Here is a 19,368-nt window from a genome sequence, read left to right as displayed (position 1 = left end):
TACTAATTTGATCATTCTCTCTTTGCTTCAGCTTTCTTCACAACTATCTGATTAATTGGTGTAAATATAGTGTAAAGTTATTCGACCCATACTATACATATAATAATAAAATAATTAAAAAATAATAATAAATAACTAAACCATGTTATGCAATAATTAAACAAGAGTCATGAGAAATATGAAAAATAAAAGTGAATAAAAGCTGCATTTTCAGAAAAAATTGAAAGAAAAAAAATTCACCCGTTACTAAATAATCTACCAGTACGTTATAATTAAATTAAAAAAATACAAGAAAACATTCTCATTCCCTCCACAAAGTTAAACTTCCTAGAATTTTTTTTCTCTTCTTTAAATGTAAATTTCACAAAAAGTTGACAAATTTTAGGGTTTTTATTTTTTATATTGTGAAAAATACTTAAATTTGACTTTGATGAATTCACGTAATAATTATAAACTTTTGTATTTGTATATTACGTAAAAGCTTAGAGTTAACAATAATTACGGTGTTACAAATGAAATTAATATTTGATTACTCAAAAAAGTTTGGTGATAGATAAATGGTTTGACTTTAGTAGAAAAGGACAGGAAAATTAATGTAAAAATTTTTCAAAATAACTTTTTCATAAATTATTATTTATTCTCATAAATAAATCGTCGGCTCCGAAATTCTTCCAGAGTTAAAGTTAATTAGCATGATTCTAATTTTAGTCGTCACATGGAAACTAGAAAGTCAACGTACATGCTTTATTTTTTTAATTAGAAAAAAATTTCGTGGCTCAGAATATAATGTGATACAAAAATTAAAAAAAAAATGAAAGTATGCATAAACATGACGTCAAAATTATTATGATAAGTAAATATTAATTAGTATCTGTTTCAGGAAAAAAGAGATTAAATTATAATTTTAACATTTCATTATTTTCTTATCTAACCTTTTTATCTTTTTCTGAGTTTTTTTTTTAAATAACTTTGACTCAATATTTATTTTCTTATATATCTTATTTATTTTATTTTGGCCCAATAAAATAAATAGTACACGTGGCAAGTTATTTATTAAATGGAAAATTATTATATATGGTAATCTTTTATTAATTTTATAACTATATCTTACAGATTGTCAATTGAAACGTAAATTTTACAGTTTGTAAAAAAAACGTCGATAAAAAGCATTATTTATAAATAAATCAGTATATACTGTATATTTAATGAATTTTATACTTATGAAATAATTTTAAAATCATGCCAAGGTTGTTTTTTAATTATTAACCAGCTAAAAAGTTAATAAGAATAATTCTGAAACAGAATTTAAATAATGAATGTAAAATTGAAAGATACTTGATACTTATTATTTATGGCATCATTTATATATTTTAATTTTTTTAAAGGAAAAATATGCACTTATCAATGCAACAAACTGATACATTAGATGTATATTAAAGAAGATAATGAAGTGATTTAATAATATATATTTAATATTTTTTTGTTATACAGTTATTTAAAAAATAAGAAATAAGATTTGGTTAATTATAGTGATTATAGACATTAATGGTTTAGATAGTGATAGAGTGTAGTATATTAAGTGTGTAAGTAAGAGATAGAGTATATGTTGAGAGGAGTAAAAATAGAAGGAAAAGGAAGATGGGAATCGTATCATAATTTGTTTTGATTTGATAATAGAAAAGATACATCTAATCTAAAATCCAAAATAAATTCAAATTTGGTGCGTAGAGACAAATCCATGAACTAAATCATTTAAAAACCAAGTGGAAGACTCACACTACCTTTCTCTCAAATATTCTATTCACTATTTTATTTTTTTTTTTGCTGGCTTCTGTGTCGGCTATATATCGGCGTTTGTATCTGTATCTGCATCTGCATCTGTTCCTATTCACACAGAAAGCGCTGGTTTGGTTCCGTTACGTTACTCATTGTCTTCGATTTTCTGATCTGCACTTTCGATCTGTTCGCTCACGCCTGATCCGGCTCTGCATCTCCGTAAGACAATCCGATTCCGCCATTGCGATTTGATCCGCATTGGATCCGTTTGTTTCTGCGAAATTTTGCGTGTGTGACACTGTTTCCTCTGATTTGAATTTTGGTTTATGACGTTAATGTTGCAGGGAGCACAATGACGGAGGAGCAGGTGGTGAATGTGAGCGGCGAAGAAGGAAATTCGGGCGACGATCACCGCGGCGTAAATGCCAAGGGAGTTGCACACACTGTGGATGGCGATGTGGATCTCGCCTCCGGCGGAGCTTCGTCGGAGAAATTGGCGGTGAAAAATTGCAAGGATGCAGAGGCTAACGGTACGGCGGAGGAAGCTTCTGAAGAGGACGGTGAATTGAAACGTGTATACAGTGAAGGCGGCGCAGGATCCGTTCGGAACGGTGTCGTGGAGAATGAGACTCCTGCTGCTGCTGCGGATGAGCTAATTGCGGATCACGAGGAATACGTTGTTGTCGGTGCCTCGGATGTTCAAAACAGTGTCGCTGCGGAGGGCGAGATTGTCGGTGATGCTAATGGGAACGTCAATGAAGTTGAGGAATGCGAACTTTTGGATCGTGCGGAGGTTTCTGGAGATGAAAACGGTGTCGTTGTGAATGTCGTGGAGGGAGATACTGACGTGAATCAAGGTGATCGTGACTTCGAATGTGTTGAAGTTCACAATGATGTGGCGATGGTGGACGGAGCTGAGGAGGAAGTGACTGCTGCTGCTGATGCGAACGGTGGAGATGACGTGCAGGTACGAAGCGATTAACAGTGCAATAGTTTTCTAAATTTTTTAAATTGCAGTATTTTTTTTTTTCTCAAGCTTAATTTTGTTTAATCATTGAAACTACCATCTTAAATTACAAAAATATCTTCTTTTGTGAGTGAATTAGTTTCATTCCCAATTAGTCTTAAACTGGTGTGTGAAATTGTTAAAGTCCTTAAGTTGACCAGTCGAAGTCATTTTAGTTGTTGAAATTGTGTAATTAAGGATTAAAGTTACCCATGTTTTTTGTCAATTTAGAGATTGAAATAAGGCTTGTATTTTTTTTTTTAATTTCAAGGACGAATTTTCTAAAATAAATGATTCAGGCGATAATAAGGTTAATTTTAGTCTGATCGTTTTCTTAATCTGTTGTCTCTAACGTGCAGAGTAAAAGTGAGCCTATCTCTGATAAAGATGTGGAAGAAAGTGGGGAAATCGAAAATGTTGTTAGTGCAGATGTCTCGGATGAGAAAGACATTGTAACTAACGAAAATCATGATGTGGAAGAAGTCACCGAGAGGAATGAGGTTCCTGTTGATGTTGGTGGCGTCTCAGGTACTACAGATGTGAAGGAATATGAACCTGAAGACGCTCGAAATAGTTCAGAGACTGGGCAGATTGAGTCTGCCTCTGGTTTGGCAGAGTCAGAGCATGAGCCTAGTGAGTGCACTGAGGAGAATGAAATTGTTGTTGAAGGTGAATCGGGCAGTAAGTCGGAAAGGTCTGAGCAGGAAGCAGGAAGTGAACTAGTTAATAAAGGAGAAAGTACGACAGCCTTAAACATAACAGATGTGAATGGAGATGGTGATGTTGTGTCTCATATTGCAGTGGAGAGCACATCTGAATCTTCTGTTAATGTTTGTAAGATGAAAAGCAATGCGGTTGATTGTGATGGTGAACTTAATGTTCATGTACAGGAGATGAAAAATGCTGCAGTAGATAGTGAAGCTGGAACTTCAAATGGTGCAGTGCAGAATGAAAGTACACCTTCAGCTGAGTCTGAGATGGAAAACAGTATAGAGGAGGTTGAGGCTGAACCTTCAAACTTTGCAGTGGAGGGTGAAGCTAAACCTTCAAATGGTGCAGCGGAGAGGGAAGTTGAACCTTCAAATGGTGCAGTGGAGAGGGAAGTTGAACCTTCAAATGGTGTGGTGGAGAGTAGAACTGGACCTTCGAATGGTGAATTTGAGAGTGTACCTGAACCATCAAATGGGGCACTTGAGAGTGTAGCTGAATCTTCAAATGGTGCAGTTGAGGATGAAGCTGATTCTTCAAATGGTGCAGTTGTAACTGAAATCAAGACATTAAATGGTGCAGTTGAGATTGTAGCTGAACCTTCGAATGGTGCAGTTGAGTTTGTAGCTGTACCTTCGAATGGTGCAATTGAGGGTGAAGTTGAACCTTCAAACGAGGAAGTTGTGAGTGAAGCTGATTTATCAAATGGTGCAGTTGAAAGTGTAACTGGGCCTTCAAATGGTGCAGTTGAGGTTGAAGCTGAATCTTCAGCTGTGAATGAAGCTGAGCCATCAAATGGTGCAGTTGAACCTTCAAATGGTGAAGTTGAGGGTGAAGTTGAACCTTCAAGTGGTGCAGTTGAGAGTCAAACTGAACCTTCAAATGGTGCAGTTGAGAGGGAAGCTGAACCTTCAAATGGTGAAATGGAGAGTGAAGCTGAACCTTCAGATAGGGAAGTGGAGAGGGAAGCTGAATCTTCAGATGGTGCAGTGGAGAGAGAAGCAGAACCTTCAGACGGGGTAGCAGAGAGAGAAGCTGAACCTTCAAATGGTGAAGTTGAGAGAGAAGCTGAACCTTCAGATGGTGCAGTGGAGAGAGAACTTGAACCTTCAAATGGTGTACTGGAGAGAGAAGCTGAACCTTCAAATGGTGCAGTGAAGAGAGAATCTGAACCTTCAAATGGGTCATTCGAGAGAGAAGCTAAACCTTCAGATGATGTAGTTGAGAGTGAAGTAGAACCTTCAAATGGTGAAGTGGAGAGTGAAGTTAAACTTTCCAATGGTATAGTTGAGGGTGAAGCGGAACCTTCAAACGAAGTAGAGAGTGAAGCTAAACCTTCAAATGATGTAGTAGAGAGTGAAGCTAAACCTTCAGACATTGTAGTTGAGAGTGAAGCTAAACCTTCAGAAGGTGTAGTTGAGAGTGAAGCTAAACCTTTAAATAGTATACTTGAGAGTGAAGCTAAACCTTCAAATGGTGTAGTAGAGAGTGAAAGTGAATCTTCTGTTGATTTGCGTGAGATGAAAAACAATGCAGTGAATAGTGAAGCTGAACTTTCAACTGGTGCACTGAAGAGTGAAACTGAATCTTCTGCTGTATCTGACATTAAAAGGTATCCATTGGAGATTGAAGATGAACATTCAAAGGGGGCAGTGGAGGGTGAAGCTCAACCTGTAGTTGAAGGTGAAGGCAGCAATCAAGGAGATGAAGACACAAGACCTGCCTTGGATGCTTCAGATGTACAGAATGTGGGTGCAGAGATAGTGAAAAAGCCATTCTTCTATTTGATCAGGGTTCCCAGATATGATGATGATGAAAACATTAAAGAGCAGATTGAAAAAACTCTTCGCCAAGTAGAAGAGAAGACTAAAATTCGAGATTCTATTCGAGCTGAAAGCCAGACTATAAAGGTAAATATTATTTTGAAGTCGGCATAAAAGAAACTTTTGTTTACTGTATAAGTTTGAGACCAAACTTTGTAATTTTTTTTAATGCTGCTATGAGCAGGCCCGTTGTAAGGATTGCGACCAAGAAGTTAAGGCTGCAATAGCAGCCCACAGAGCTGCTCGGGACCAGCTCAAATCCAAACGCCAGGAAATGGATTCGGTTCAATCCAAAATGAACAGATTAAACAATGCAATTTCTGTTGGGGATATAGATGGCAAGGTGTGCTTTTAATTTTCTTCTGGAGATATTTATGAGGATTTGATTGTTCTGCCTGTTTTGTTGTGTTTACTTTTCTAATTTACTGGCAGATAAGAAACATGGAACACATGATTCAGCATGAAACTTTGCCTTTGAATGAAGAAAAGCAATTGATACGCCAAATCAAACAATTGAAGCAGAATCGAGAGGAGCTGTCTTCTAATATGAGAAAGCAGGATCAATCACAACAATCTCTAGACCACAAGGAGGGCAATATTGAAGAGCACTCTAAGGTACCATATGCAAGCTTCTCTTTATTATATTTTCTGAATTAATATCTGATAGCATTTGCCAGGTACTGTGGGTATCAAATATGGTTTTTAGATATTTCTAATATCTTTGTTATATTTCTAATTTGTGATATTTCACTATTTTCAGCATTTACAGCTTCTGAAGAAGGAAATGGAAGTGCTTAGAAATAATGTTCTGAAGTTAGATGCGGCAACTAAAGACGCAAAGAAGAAATATAATAATGAATATGATAAGCTGAATGAGTTGATTGCTCAGTTTAAGGCAGCTGATGAAGTTCGTCAAGAGGCATACGCTAAGTCAGTGACTTTGAAAAAACAATTGCATGAGAAGGTTTCGTTTTTCTATGTTTCCCACCTCATTCCTTTTTCTTTTGTTTTTTTAGATAAAAATCAATTCAATTCAAATGCCATGCAGAAATGTTGACGCTATTTTTGTACTGACAATGCAGGGCAAACATTTCTGGGATTACAGAAAGGCTGCAAATAAAGCGCAGGAACTAGCAGCAGGAGGGAAAAAAGAGGAGCTACAATGCTTCTGTGTTGATCAGGTGATTCTTTTAGACATTAAATGAACAGAGAGATTATCATTTTCATTTATGCACTCTGTTAGGCAAATAGATTGAATTCAACGCTCACCATTGAGAACTTTAGGTTGAGAGAATTATGGAGCTATGGAACAAAAATGACGATTTCAGAAGGGACTATGTCCGATGCAACACTAGGAGTACACTTAGGAGACTGCAAACCCTAGATGGCCGATCACTTGGTCCTGATGAAGAACCCCCTGTAATTCCTAATGTCATAACTGTAAGAGCTTCCAAAAATATTTCCGTGGTCTCGCAATCAACTCTGGAACAAGAAAAGAAACCCCCCTCAACAGAATCTGTTATTATAAAGGAGGAACCTGTTTCGAAGGTTGTAGTGCAAAAAACTGAGACTAGTCAGACAACTAAAGCTAAAAATCCTACCAAGCCTTCTCCCTTAGAGAAAACTGTGGCTCGCTGGGGTGATGAGTCTGATGAAGAAGTTAAAAACGAAGAACCTGTGAGAACAAAGGAGGAAGAGGAACTGTTACTGAAGGCTGAAAAGGCAAAGAAGGAGGAAGAGGAGGCAATGTTGAAGGAAAAGCGGAGGCTAGAGGAGATTGAGAAAGCTAAGGAGGCCCAGCAGAGGAAAAAGCGTAATGCAGAGAAGGCTCAACAAAGGGCTGCCTTAAAGGCACAAAAAGAAGCTGAACAGAAAGAGAAGGTAACTATAACATAGCATTTGTGATTTAAAAAGAATATAGGTGGAATCAGAATTTTGTTCATTTCCCTCGTTACGTATCTGAACAGTGGAATGAAAATTTATTCCTCATTCATTTTAATTCATTGCAATTCCTTCCATTATCCAAAATCAACCTTAATCATTTCCATGTTCTTCTGATTCTTAAACTAAATAACCATATGCGTGTTTGGAGCAGGAAAGGGAGAAGAGGGCAAGGAAGAAGGAAAGAAGAAAGGCAGCTTCTGCTGTCACTGCAGATAATATAGAACAAGAATCTGCTCCTACCTCAGAAATTCTAACAAGAAGTTTGGAAGAACATGATCAGAGTGAGAAACCAACTGAGCTAACAAAAAAGCCGCAGAAACCATCTCAATTCACGAAGCAGACCAAGCCAAAATCTGTACCCCTGGCTCTCCGCAACCGGGGAAAGAGACGAATTCAACCATGGATGTGGGTTCTAATTGCAGTTATAGTTGCTGCTGCCTTGTTTTATGTGGGCAATAGCAGCGTTCTGAGATCTTCACTTCAAGGCTTTGGTTTCTGAAGACACTCCAGAGCAATCACTAGGTGCGCGCGTCGGGGATGTTACCCTTACATATTTATTACATACATACATATATATATAGATGCAATTCTTTCTTACCCCTGCAATTTTTTCCTGCTAGTTTTGGCCTATAGTCATTATTTTCTTCATATTGAGATTTTTGTTTTTTACTTTGGGATGTGTCGTGATTGCCGAATGCTTCTGCCACCAATTATGAGAAAATAATAAATTATTGTGATTGTGCCCTTCATTTATATAAAATATTTTCGCTGCTATTTATAATGTATTTTTCTTCTAGTTTTCTCTCTATTGTGGCTATTTTATTCAGGTTCTCTTTTTGTTTGAATACCATACAGAAATATTGCATTCTTACTCTCATTCTCCTATATTTGAATACCATACAGAAATAAAAGTAGTAACTAAAATGAAAAAATACTGACTTGAAAAATATAAAGTAGGAAATTTAGGTTTAACAAGTATTTTATCAAGACAAAACTCTAGGGTTGTTTTAGTACCTTGATCATAGCTTGCAATAAAATTGGCCTGAGTGCGATGCGACTCGTTGCTTGCCGTTCAACATGTTTCCAATTGGACTATTTGAGAACATTAAGTTGAATAAACTTCTTAACGTAGTACTAAGTCTAGAAATTCTTTCACACAATGCACTGTCTTGTGGTTTTGGATATTGTTTGTATCAAGTTATGTAAAATTTACAGTGAGACACTTTTGCATGTTTCCCATTATGGGAAAGTTTTCTTTAACTAGTTAGATCTTTTTAATTTTGATTTGAAGGTTGAAATCTTTTTCTTATTATTATCTTTCCCGAAATATCCTTACTTCTCATGGTGGAAAACAAAACATCAAATAACATCCCCTTTCTAACATCCACCTCCAGTAGAAACTATAATTATCCCAAGTATCCTTACGTCTCTACCATAAACCACTCTCAAGTGTCGGTTTTATCATTCAGTTCTTTCCCACAGCAAATTACCTACAGTATTTGCAAACATTTAGATGTAGTGCGTTCCTTCGTTTCTAAAGAAACATATTCTGAAGAAGATTCTCAAGAAGCATATTCTTAACATATTCTGAGGAAGATTTTCAACTCACATGTTTAGTTCCTACGTATAAAACAAAACATATTTTAGGGACGCAAACATATCATGACAGCTTGGTTTGTCTGACAACTATGAACTTAAAAACTACACAAGTGTTGTGATGTTAAGTAAATTTTGACCTAAAAACACTTATCCAAAAGTGTTTTTGTGTAACGATTTACCAAGTCTAAATCCTTTGAAAATAAGAGTTGTTGTTTTCTAATATAAAAACATAGCATAGAAAATCTTCAAAAACTGTTATCCTTGAAATTTACATTTCTTGAAAATTTAAAAATATTACTCTACGTACTACATATTGAAAAAGACTTTGCAGACTTTAAGGAAATTTTTTCTTTGTCGAAAAGCAAAATCGAGAGATGAGCTAGAAAAACTCAGTTTGAATAGAATTATTTTTCACAATTTGAAGCATGAGAAGCCGCTGGTTTAAAAACACTTCAAGAACACTTTTATTGGTTGATTTTGAATTACGTTGGACAAGTTCACTAACAAGTTTCTGTAAGTTCTAAATAAAACTAAATTTCCACCCTCAATAATATGTAATTATCATGTGAAAAGTATTACACGTGTTTCCATTTTAAGATTTTTCTAGATTAGGAAATTTGCATGTGTTGTTATTAGGTGTGGAACTTTAAACATTTGGTTCTTCTTTTTATATGGAATTGTTGTTGAGGTGGAGAAGATTTATTTATTAAAACTCTCTAATATAACACTAAAGTCAATAAGAGAATTAAAATTTATAAGTAAATATTTTTTAAAAAGAATTAATCATATTGATGGGATCAATGTAACATCCCAATAAATATATAACATAAGTTACACTTCATTCTTAGGAGTTAACATGAATAATAAGTGAGAACAGTGAAGAATAAGCTGAGAGGTGAAAGAGATAGGAACAATATCATTAAAATTAAAACCGTACAACAGTTAGATTATATACAATATTTACAAATTAGACCGAACGGTCTTAGATAGAGTTCATTGACCTAGCGGCCAATCATCAAAAGGTTCCTTATACAGAATGATTTACAAAGCACAAGGCAAATAAAACAACTAAACTAAGGACCGGACGGTCCTGCATAACGTTCGGGCACGACCTCCACGGGTTGCTCAGTCTGCCTAGCGTCCTCTAGAGTGTCTTCCAGGGTAGCTTCCAAGATGTCCTCTGCTCACATCCAAAAGGATGATCATGGCCATGAAGAGAACAACTGAACGGTTGAATACCGAACGTCAACATAGACAAAGATACAACAGATAAGGGTAAGCTTATGTAAATTTAATTTATCATTTTCGTCCTACAAGTAAACATACAAACTCAAACCAATCAATCATGCAAGCATACAATTTCAATACATGCATACTACAGACCTCAAATCATGACCGACCACTAAGACACTGTCCGGACGGTATGAACATGTAGCTCGGTCGTCCCTAGCACCCGGTGTGGTGTAGTAACTGCCTTTCCTTATCAGCTGCCACCCGAGGTTAGTCCTCAAACGGTTATTTATTCATATAACCGCGGACCTCCTGCCATTCCCACACATGAGTGACCTTTCTCTACTTGAGAAAGCGTCCTCACGGAATATCAGGATCAGGACGACACCTGAGTCATTCCCACGTTCATACTTTACCAATCATCACCAATTCATGAGACATTCCTCTAGTGGAATTCCCTTACTTAGCCAAATTCAATCAAGGTTCGTTATTACTTCCAAGCTGTTAGGGTGTTGAGAGAAGTACCAGATATCCCATACTGAATTATAAATAATAATGACCGAACGGTTTAATCGAAATGGGAAACTGAGTATCAAGAATTCAAGTAAGTGACCGGACGGTCATATCAAAGGTAAGACTGAATAACAGAAGAATGTCAAATGGTTGATAGGATGGTTTGGCAAAGAATGAGACCATAACTCAAGGATTGACTATAAGTGATAGTCATCCGAACGGTTTGGCAAGAGTATCATAAAATAGGCACTAATAATGGTCGAAGGTTGGTCTATGACCAAACACTTATCAGACCGGACGAATTGAGAAAGAAGAAACTCTTTAAAGGAGTAAAAGGACTTTAGTCAAGTAAACTGAACGTCTCAATTAATTAAAGGTTCACTAGACCGTTCAGTCATTAAGTGACCGAACGGTGTCAAAGGAAGAATATTATATTTGTAAGTTTCATATATTAAGTGTCAGCCTAAGGCCGAACACTTATAAGACCGAACGCTTGGTTTATGACCAACGTTCTTAAGTATATGTCAATAAAATAATTGAAGGAAATCAACTAAGTCTAGTAAACACACTAGGCCGATCAGTCCGAACAGACCGAACGGGATAGGGAGGACCGAACGGTCCTAATGACCTCCGATCTCAGTTTCCTATTTTTCTCTAAGTTTCATACATACTCATATCAGTGCAGAATTCATAGTTTCATACTTATCATACAACTCATACAACCACATACCATATTTCAATCATAAGAAATCAAACATACATTAAATCAGGCATACATTCAAACCATACAGAGAAATTATAATCAAACTTTATAAGCTTCCCTTACCTCTAATTCCAGCTAAGACTTTGAAAGTAGGTTGGTAGGAACAATTCTTCTAAGTTTTCCAAGGTCAGGTGTAACCCAAAACCGGACGGTTCAATTGAAAGAGGAGACCACCAGAAATCTTCAGGTGTGATCTGAATGGTGATCGGAACAGTAGAATGGTTAGAATTTTAGAGAGAAGGTTGGGAGGTTTAGAGAGAAGGAGGAGAGTTTGAGGTTCCAGAAAGTTGAGTTTGAGGAAGAAGAAGAAGATTGCATGGAAAAGTGGCGTCAGGTTTCCTTCTTACCTTAAATACTGCCTCCATTCCGAACGGTCGGCCAACTCCCAGCGTGACACCTGACTTCCACTTTCTGGGTTTCACTGCTCTGCTGCTGCTACACGGATCACGAAGGAAAGGGAATTAAAAATTTGACAGAGTTTGTCTCCCACTCACCAGGGGAGAACTGGACGGTCGACAAGTGTACTCCACTAAAGTGGGGTTTTAAATGGGGTGTGACAATCAAAACATATGTCATAACATTATGTTCTTATTAGAATAATATTTATTTAGAAAGAATAATAATAATAATAATAATATAATAAATAGTAATAGAATATAATAAATAGCAATAGAATGATAAATAATAACTAACTTATCTTATTAGGTTATTTAGTGTTTATTAAGTTGGATAAGAACATAAATCTTCTTGACTCACGAGTTTGGTTTGTATATAGGGTTATACTAGGCCATTAGTTGGTTTGGGCCAAGTTACATGGCTTGTAGATAGATTAATTGTTTGACATAGTTTATGGTTGTACTATTCAGTCATGCTTTGTAGGTAAATTGGTCTTCGGATTGAGTTTATTTAATGGCTAATCTAACTGAGCATAAAATAATATGGTCTCGAGGTTAAGCTCTCCCAATGCTACTTCAATTGAGCTTAAAGTAATCTAGGATCGAGGTCTCTTAGTAACTAATCTAATCGAACTAAAAATAATTTAGATTTAAGGTTGAGCTCTTTTAGTGACCAGTTTAATTGAGCTTTGAGTAATCTAGTCTCATAGTTGAGTTCTTCAATGTATTACAACTAGCTTTAAATTATATGGCCTTAGGATTGAGCTTTTCAATGTGAAGGTTGCTTGCTTAAGCTCCTTAATGTAATCCAGTTGAGCTCCTTAGCCAGGTTAGCCTTTGGTTGATTTCCTTGATGGTTATACGGGCGTGAAGGTTACCTAATCTAACTACTTATGGTTAATCCAACCTAGTTCTTTAGTTTTCCATTTGACCAACTTCATTTATGGTCATGCGATTGAACATTTTGGTGTGAAGGCTACCTAATTGAGCTTCTTAATTTAGTTAAGCTCCTCATCCACGTTAGTCATTTGGCTGAGTTCATTAGATGTCATGTGACTAAGCTTTTCTACATGAAGGTTGCCTAATTGAACTCTTTGATAGCTTATCCAGGCAAATTCCTTTATGGTTGTGCAACTATGCTTTTTGATATAAAGGTTGCATGGTCGAGCTCTTTAATGGCTAGTTTAGTCAAGCTTTTTAACCAAATTGATCATTGGATCAAGCTCTTTGATGGCTATGCGATTAAACTCTTTAGGTTTCTTGGCTAAGCTCCTTGATGGCTAATTTAGTTGAGTTCCTTTGTTAGCTTAGTCACTCAGTCGAGCTTCTTGATGACCATATAATCAATCTCTTTGATGTGAAGGTTGCTTGATTAAGCTCCTTAATGGCAAATGTATTGCCCCAAAATTTAGGGTGTTACAGGTTATTACCAGAACCAATGAATTTCAGACTTTATCATAAAGATGAAAACGTATTTTAAAAAAACCTTAACATATAAACATGCACAATTTATTCAAAATATAATAGTTTCAAAACACTTGTCTAATTACATTATTCCAAATAATGAAAAAAATAAAGGAATTAAAATAAGTCCAATTACATTGTTTTTAAAATTCAAACATAATAACTTTTAAATAAAATTCCAAGTTTGTTCCCTGTCATCTCTAAAATCTATTATGCTTAAGCAACATTTGCAATATCATCTGCACAAGTATAACAAATTATATAATCATCTCCTATAAACACACAAATACAAACATATATGGGGTAAGCTATCGATAAAAAAATAATTAATAATAAGATATAAACACACCGAATATATATCAACCATAAACAACCTCCTCATACCCAATAGTAATAATAATGAGATTCCTAGTACTTTAGCATAACAACTTAAACAATGAATTACTCAATTCTCAATCCACGATCCTTGATCTTTGATCCTCGACCCTTGACTCCTCGACCCTTGATGTCATTACTAACATCTCACACATAGACCCTTGGCTTATCTACTCAATAGCACATACTATAATCATTATAGTAACACCAATATCAACATAGCATCATTTGGAGCATCTCTATTACCACCATCATAGATATATCACCATCATGACTATCCCACTCATGAGTAACACCATGAGCATCATCTTAACATTAACACCCTAGTGGAAAGAGTCAGTCTCACTCATGTACCCTACTTCACTCACTTGTAGTCGCTCCTTCAGACCAATCTATAGCCTTCCTTACAGATCTGTTGGAGTAGTCCTACAATTCAACTAAGGAACATATAATCCTGTCACACAAGGACAAGAAAAACACCATTATCCCCACACAAGGAAGGTTCAATACCTGAACAACCCTTCTTATGCATACAAGGAAAAAGAAAGCACTTATTCACATATAAACTCAGGATTTACTAGGTACAACAAGTAAATCTATCATCCACTCTCATGTTCATCTTATTGTATTCAAAGAAATCTAAAACAAATATATTTGAGAGGTCAAGTACACATATAAATAAAAATTGACAAAATAGATAATAATGATTACATTCAAATAGTGAATTATAGTTATGTGAATATTTGACACAACTTAAAAATAAAATTTTACTATTTATAAATTTATACCTATAATTTAAATTTTATTTTTAGTATATCTTTTATAGAATTAAATGATAAATTATATAAAATTTTATTTTATCATAAAAATAATTATTAAAATATTTTTTATAAAACTAAATACATTTATTTCATTTATTAAAATAAAATGTTTGTTAAAATAAAATTGATTCAACCTAAACACATAATTTATATAATTTGATAATTATTTGAAGAAATTTACATATTAATTACGTAAGAACCTGAGATCACTCTTGATTAAAATCTTAAAACAATAATTTTATAAATATATTATTTAATTTTCTCATTTTTTATATAATATGAAATTTAAATTCTATAATATAATTCATCCAAATTAATCAATAATCTAAATAATCACCATGTAACTAACTCAATAAATTAAATGATGAAATATAAAAATTAAAATATTAAATTTAAATTATAGTAAATCAATTAAATTGAATCAAACTCCATCCAAAACAATCATGATCATGCATATCTCTTAAATTATCGCAACTATGTCTAAACTTAACCAATGACATTTGGCAATGGTTGTGTGGGTGGTCTTATGATGCTTGTACGGAGTTTGCTGTGGTAATCAATTATATTATATTTTTTTATCAAAAAAAAATATATTTTGACATAATTTTTTTATATTATTTTTTATATTTTTAAAAAAATTATAAAAATTCATTTTTTAAAATTATTTTATTTTTATTAAATGTGTTATATGATTGTCAGTGTGTGTGATGTTGCCTTTATTTTTTTTATCGATATCATTTGTTTTAGAACATTTTATGTTATAAAGATAAGTAGTAAAAATAGATAAAAGCTAACAATTATTTAATTTTGGTTTTCATATCAGAATTTTAAATTTTCTGAGACATGCCAACTAGAATCACGAAAAAAGAAATAGTTCATAACAAAAAATCATGAATAAAATTGAAAGAATACTAACAAAATAGATGTTGAAAATTCTTGACAAAGTAATTGATTGAACCTTCTACACATGCGGTGTTTTTTATGTTTATAATTTCAATAATAAGTAAATTCATGTCTTAAAGAGAATTACATTTTAAAATTAACTTTTTTTAACAGAGACTAATATTTTAAAAATTTATCTAAAAATAATATAATTTTATCAAAATATAAGTATTTTGGTATATAGTGTCACATCTTTTATGCATTAAAGAAATTAAAGATAATTTCAATATATATTTTTTATATTTTTATGTAACTTTCAAGAACAAGAATGGAATAAAAATTTCAAATATCAGTAGCTGAGACTTGTTCCAATAGTCTCGCATTATGGATTTTTAAAGAGGAAAAGTTCTATAGAAAAACAAATGACATCAATTAAATAATAAAATTTTGAGTTTTTATTCTAATATAATGTTGAATTTTTTTATTTATACTTAATATAAAATTTAGACTTATATTTGAATTTTTAATCCACATTACTTAAGGATTAAAATTAAAATAATTTTGATTACACCTTCTAAAATGCCTCTTCAGTAAGTTTTTTAAAAAATATCAAACTCAAATAATATCAAAATTATTCTCGGATTTAGCATATATCAAACTGTTTCTTTGTTTTAAATTCAAAGTTTTCTTTCACAAAAATTTTCTTATGGGAGTTATAGAAAAAAAAAACATTAAACAAATACGCGTATTGAATAGATAGGAGTAAAATGGATAATGTGAAAAAAAACAACCATCAAATAATAATCATAATTTTGAGTTGAAGATGGCATAAAGTCTCATGTATAATTTGATTCAATCTAATACTCTCAACAATAATTATTGCTACATATTCTAAATGATTGTATAACAAAATCAGTTTCCAACAAAAAATCTTTTGAATGGATACATGGTACAATTACAGTACATCTTGAAGGTTCTTGTTGATGAAGTGGGTAACCAAGTCCAAGACACCCACCATATGACCACAACCCTACCACCACATCACTTTCAAACATCCATGTTTTCCAACACTCTTCCTCACAGTGCTTCCATGGAATCTTTCAAAACATCAATGCCCATTTAATCATGCACCATCGACAAAACAAAGGCAAAGTATTTTGGTTTATCGAGAAAGACGTTTATCGAGAAGAAAATTTATCATAAAGACATGATACTATTGAAATATAAGTTTAATCATATAAAAGATTGATATCATTCTCTATCCAAAACTTTAAGACAATGAATTAATGAATTTTTGACTTTATATGACGTTCTACTTTTTTATTTATATCCAATGTTAGAAGTCTCGTATCGATTACAGATAAAGTCAAATTATAATATATAAGTGAGGTGCAAACTTCACTTTATAAGCCAGTTTTGTAAAATTAAATTAGATTTAAAGTCCACTTCTAACATCCAATGTGAAACTTGGACTCACACTTATCACTCAAAGAATTTGATTCGTATCAAATCAAAACAACCCTCCCTCTGTTTAGCTTCTATTATCACTGGTTGAAAATCTCACTCCCATAGCCACACTAAAAAAATATGATTACAATTTTGGTGGCTCTCATTCAAGTAATAAACTCTTCTTAACTAAGAGCCCATTCATATTATAATTCTCCACTTTCTTTTGTCTCTCAAAATGATTTTTTTCTTCAAGAATTTACTTCAAATAATCTGTTTTAGAATATAGGTTTCAGAAAATTATATCTTGGCATTTTAGATATGTAAATATATATGTGAACACTTCTTTTTGAATTTTTCATGAAATTTTCATAAAAGACTTTAGTTGTCGAATGCAGGGATTCGGAAAACTAACCCGACAACCATGTGTCCGTTTCATCAATGGTAGATGTAATTTTGGCACGTTTTGTACAACATTTTAAACATGTTTTTAAGTCTTATATTGTAAAACTTATATACTGGAAATTTCTTTTATTTATATACACTAGTGCAAAAACGTTGTTTAACGTCATCCATAAGACGTCGGTTTGCGTGTAATCCGACGTATAGGAGCGGACGATGGCATTATCATAAATAGCCTGGTAAACTAGACGTCGGTTTTATCCAAAATCAGAAGTCTATTAATTTCAAGATGTCAGCACTACAACATCCCGACGTCTACTAGGCTGCATTTAATGTTTTTCACCTAATTCTCAAGCGCTTAGACGTCACGTAGTCCAAATCCGACGTCTAAGGCATGTCTAAAAGGCGGGAAAGTAAAAAAAGTCTTCAATGTTGACGTCGGCGTTTTGGGCTACGCGACGTCTATTATACATGTAATAATTATGTTTACAAAACTCGAGAACCTGAGACGTCGGCTATTTAGGGCCCCGACGTGTATGTTATTATAGACGTTGGTGGCCCATACCAACAGTCGTGAACATCCCTAACAGGATATCAAACGTCAATCGGTTCAGCTTCCTAGACGTCGGTTCCCCCTGACAGAAACCGACGTCTAATGGGTATTCAAAAAGTTAGTTTTAAATGTTCACTTGGACGTCACATTAGTAGGATAACCGACGTCTATAGACGTCAGTTTCTGATATCGATCGTCTTCCTCTTCTCCTTTTTCTCTTGCCACACCTCTTCTTTTTCTCTCTTTTCGGCATTCTATTGTTGTTTCTCATCTTCCTCCTCTCCTTTTTCTCTCTTGCATCCCAGGTGCGTGGTTTTTTTTATGCTTACAGTTTAAACTTTATTTAGTCTTTCATCTATTATCTTGTGGTTGAACTGATTAAAATTTGCTTTCTTTGTGTTGTGTTTTAGTGTAGTTTTGATCCTCTCTTTGGGTAACATAGTACAACATTTTCCCTTTGCTGGTTTCCTCACAAGAAGAGTGGCGATCTTTTGAGTTTTCTATGGCTTCTCGACCCAAAATGGAACTTAGGTCCTTGTCTAGTTCTCGTGCCACCGTAATTTTTTTCTTTTGCGGTTGAATAATGGGAAGTAGTTATGGACCCAGGTTCGATTTTGGGTTGAAATGTCATAGAAGATTCAAAAGACGCAAGCTTTTTTTGTGGGGAAACTAGCGAGAGGAGAGTGTTACACTATGCTATCGAAAGTCTGGATCAAAAATGCACTAAAACACAACGCCTTTGTTAGACGTTGGTTAGTGCCAGGTCCGACGTCTATAAGGAACATAGACGTCGGTTAGTGTCATTTTAAACCTCTATATATTCATGTAAACGTCGGTTTTATGCATAGGTGGACGTCTATATAGAGAAATTAGACGTCGGTGTGGGTATAAGTAGACGTCTATATGGACGTCGATGGATATCGTTAACCGATGTTTATATTGACGTCGGTTAAGAGGATTTCTGACGTCCAATGGACGTCACCCTTATAGACGTCTGTTGTGTAAGTGACGTTAAAAGCCCAAATTAACCGACGTTAAACAGCGTTTCTGTACTAGTGATATGCATATCTGATACTATATACATTTACATTTTCAACATGAACTTAAATATTTGTGAACGTGTCTAAGAGTAAATGATATTCTAAACAATAAATATAATAAAATATTTAATATGTAAATTTTTAAGACTAATTCAATTTGATAAAAGTTATATGATGAAAAATATTTATATATTACAAATTTATTTCATTTTTAATTGATGTTAAAATTTAACAATTTAACGATGAATTTATGGATCATTTTAATGTATTTTCAACAAAAATTTGCCATTAATTTTTTTATAAACTATATATGATTTGGGTGCTTCTAATTTATTTGTGATTATTATAATTAGGTTTAATAGTCAATTTAGTCCCCACTTTTGTTGAAAAATCTCAATTTAGTCCCTCGTTATAAAAGTGTTTTACATTAGTTCTAACTTTTAAAATAGTGGGTTAGATTGATCCCTTTCGTTAAATATAAGTTAACGAGATTAATGGATAATGATGTGACACAACTTAAAGCTGATGTGTTAGATTGGTCCCTCGTTAGCTATAAGTTGTGTTACATCATCATCTATTAATTTCGTTAACTTATATTTAATCGAAGGGACCAATCTGACCCACTATT

The 19,368-nt window shown here is 33.8% G+C and overlaps 1 protein-coding gene across 1 annotated transcript; it reads left to right on the top strand.

Moving 5' to 3' along the window:
* Positions 1-1,796: 1,796 nt before the first annotated feature.
* Positions 1,797-8,006, top strand: LOC106777605 (plectin). The gene is made up of 9 exons (XM_014665255.2): positions 1,797-1,995; positions 2,121-2,743; positions 3,142-5,400; positions 5,498-5,656; positions 5,746-5,928; positions 6,074-6,277; positions 6,396-6,494; positions 6,598-7,194; positions 7,409-8,006. The coding sequence occupies exons 2-9, from the start codon at positions 2,129-2,131 to the stop codon at positions 7,754-7,756; spliced, it is 4,464 nt and encodes a 1,487-aa protein (XP_014520741.1). The 5' UTR covers positions 1,797-1,995; positions 2,121-2,128; the 3' UTR covers positions 7,757-8,006.
* Positions 8,007-19,368: the final 11,362 nt, after the last annotated feature.

The sequence above is a fragment of the Vigna radiata genome, chromosome 11 (assembly GCF_000741045.1).
Source record: "Vigna radiata var. radiata cultivar VC1973A chromosome 11, Vradiata_ver6, whole genome shotgun sequence".
Taxonomy (NCBI): Eukaryota; Viridiplantae; Streptophyta; class Magnoliopsida; order Fabales; family Fabaceae; genus Vigna; species Vigna radiata.
The sequence above is the reverse complement of the archived record's forward strand: the minus strand, read 5'-3'. Positions and strand labels throughout refer to the sequence as shown.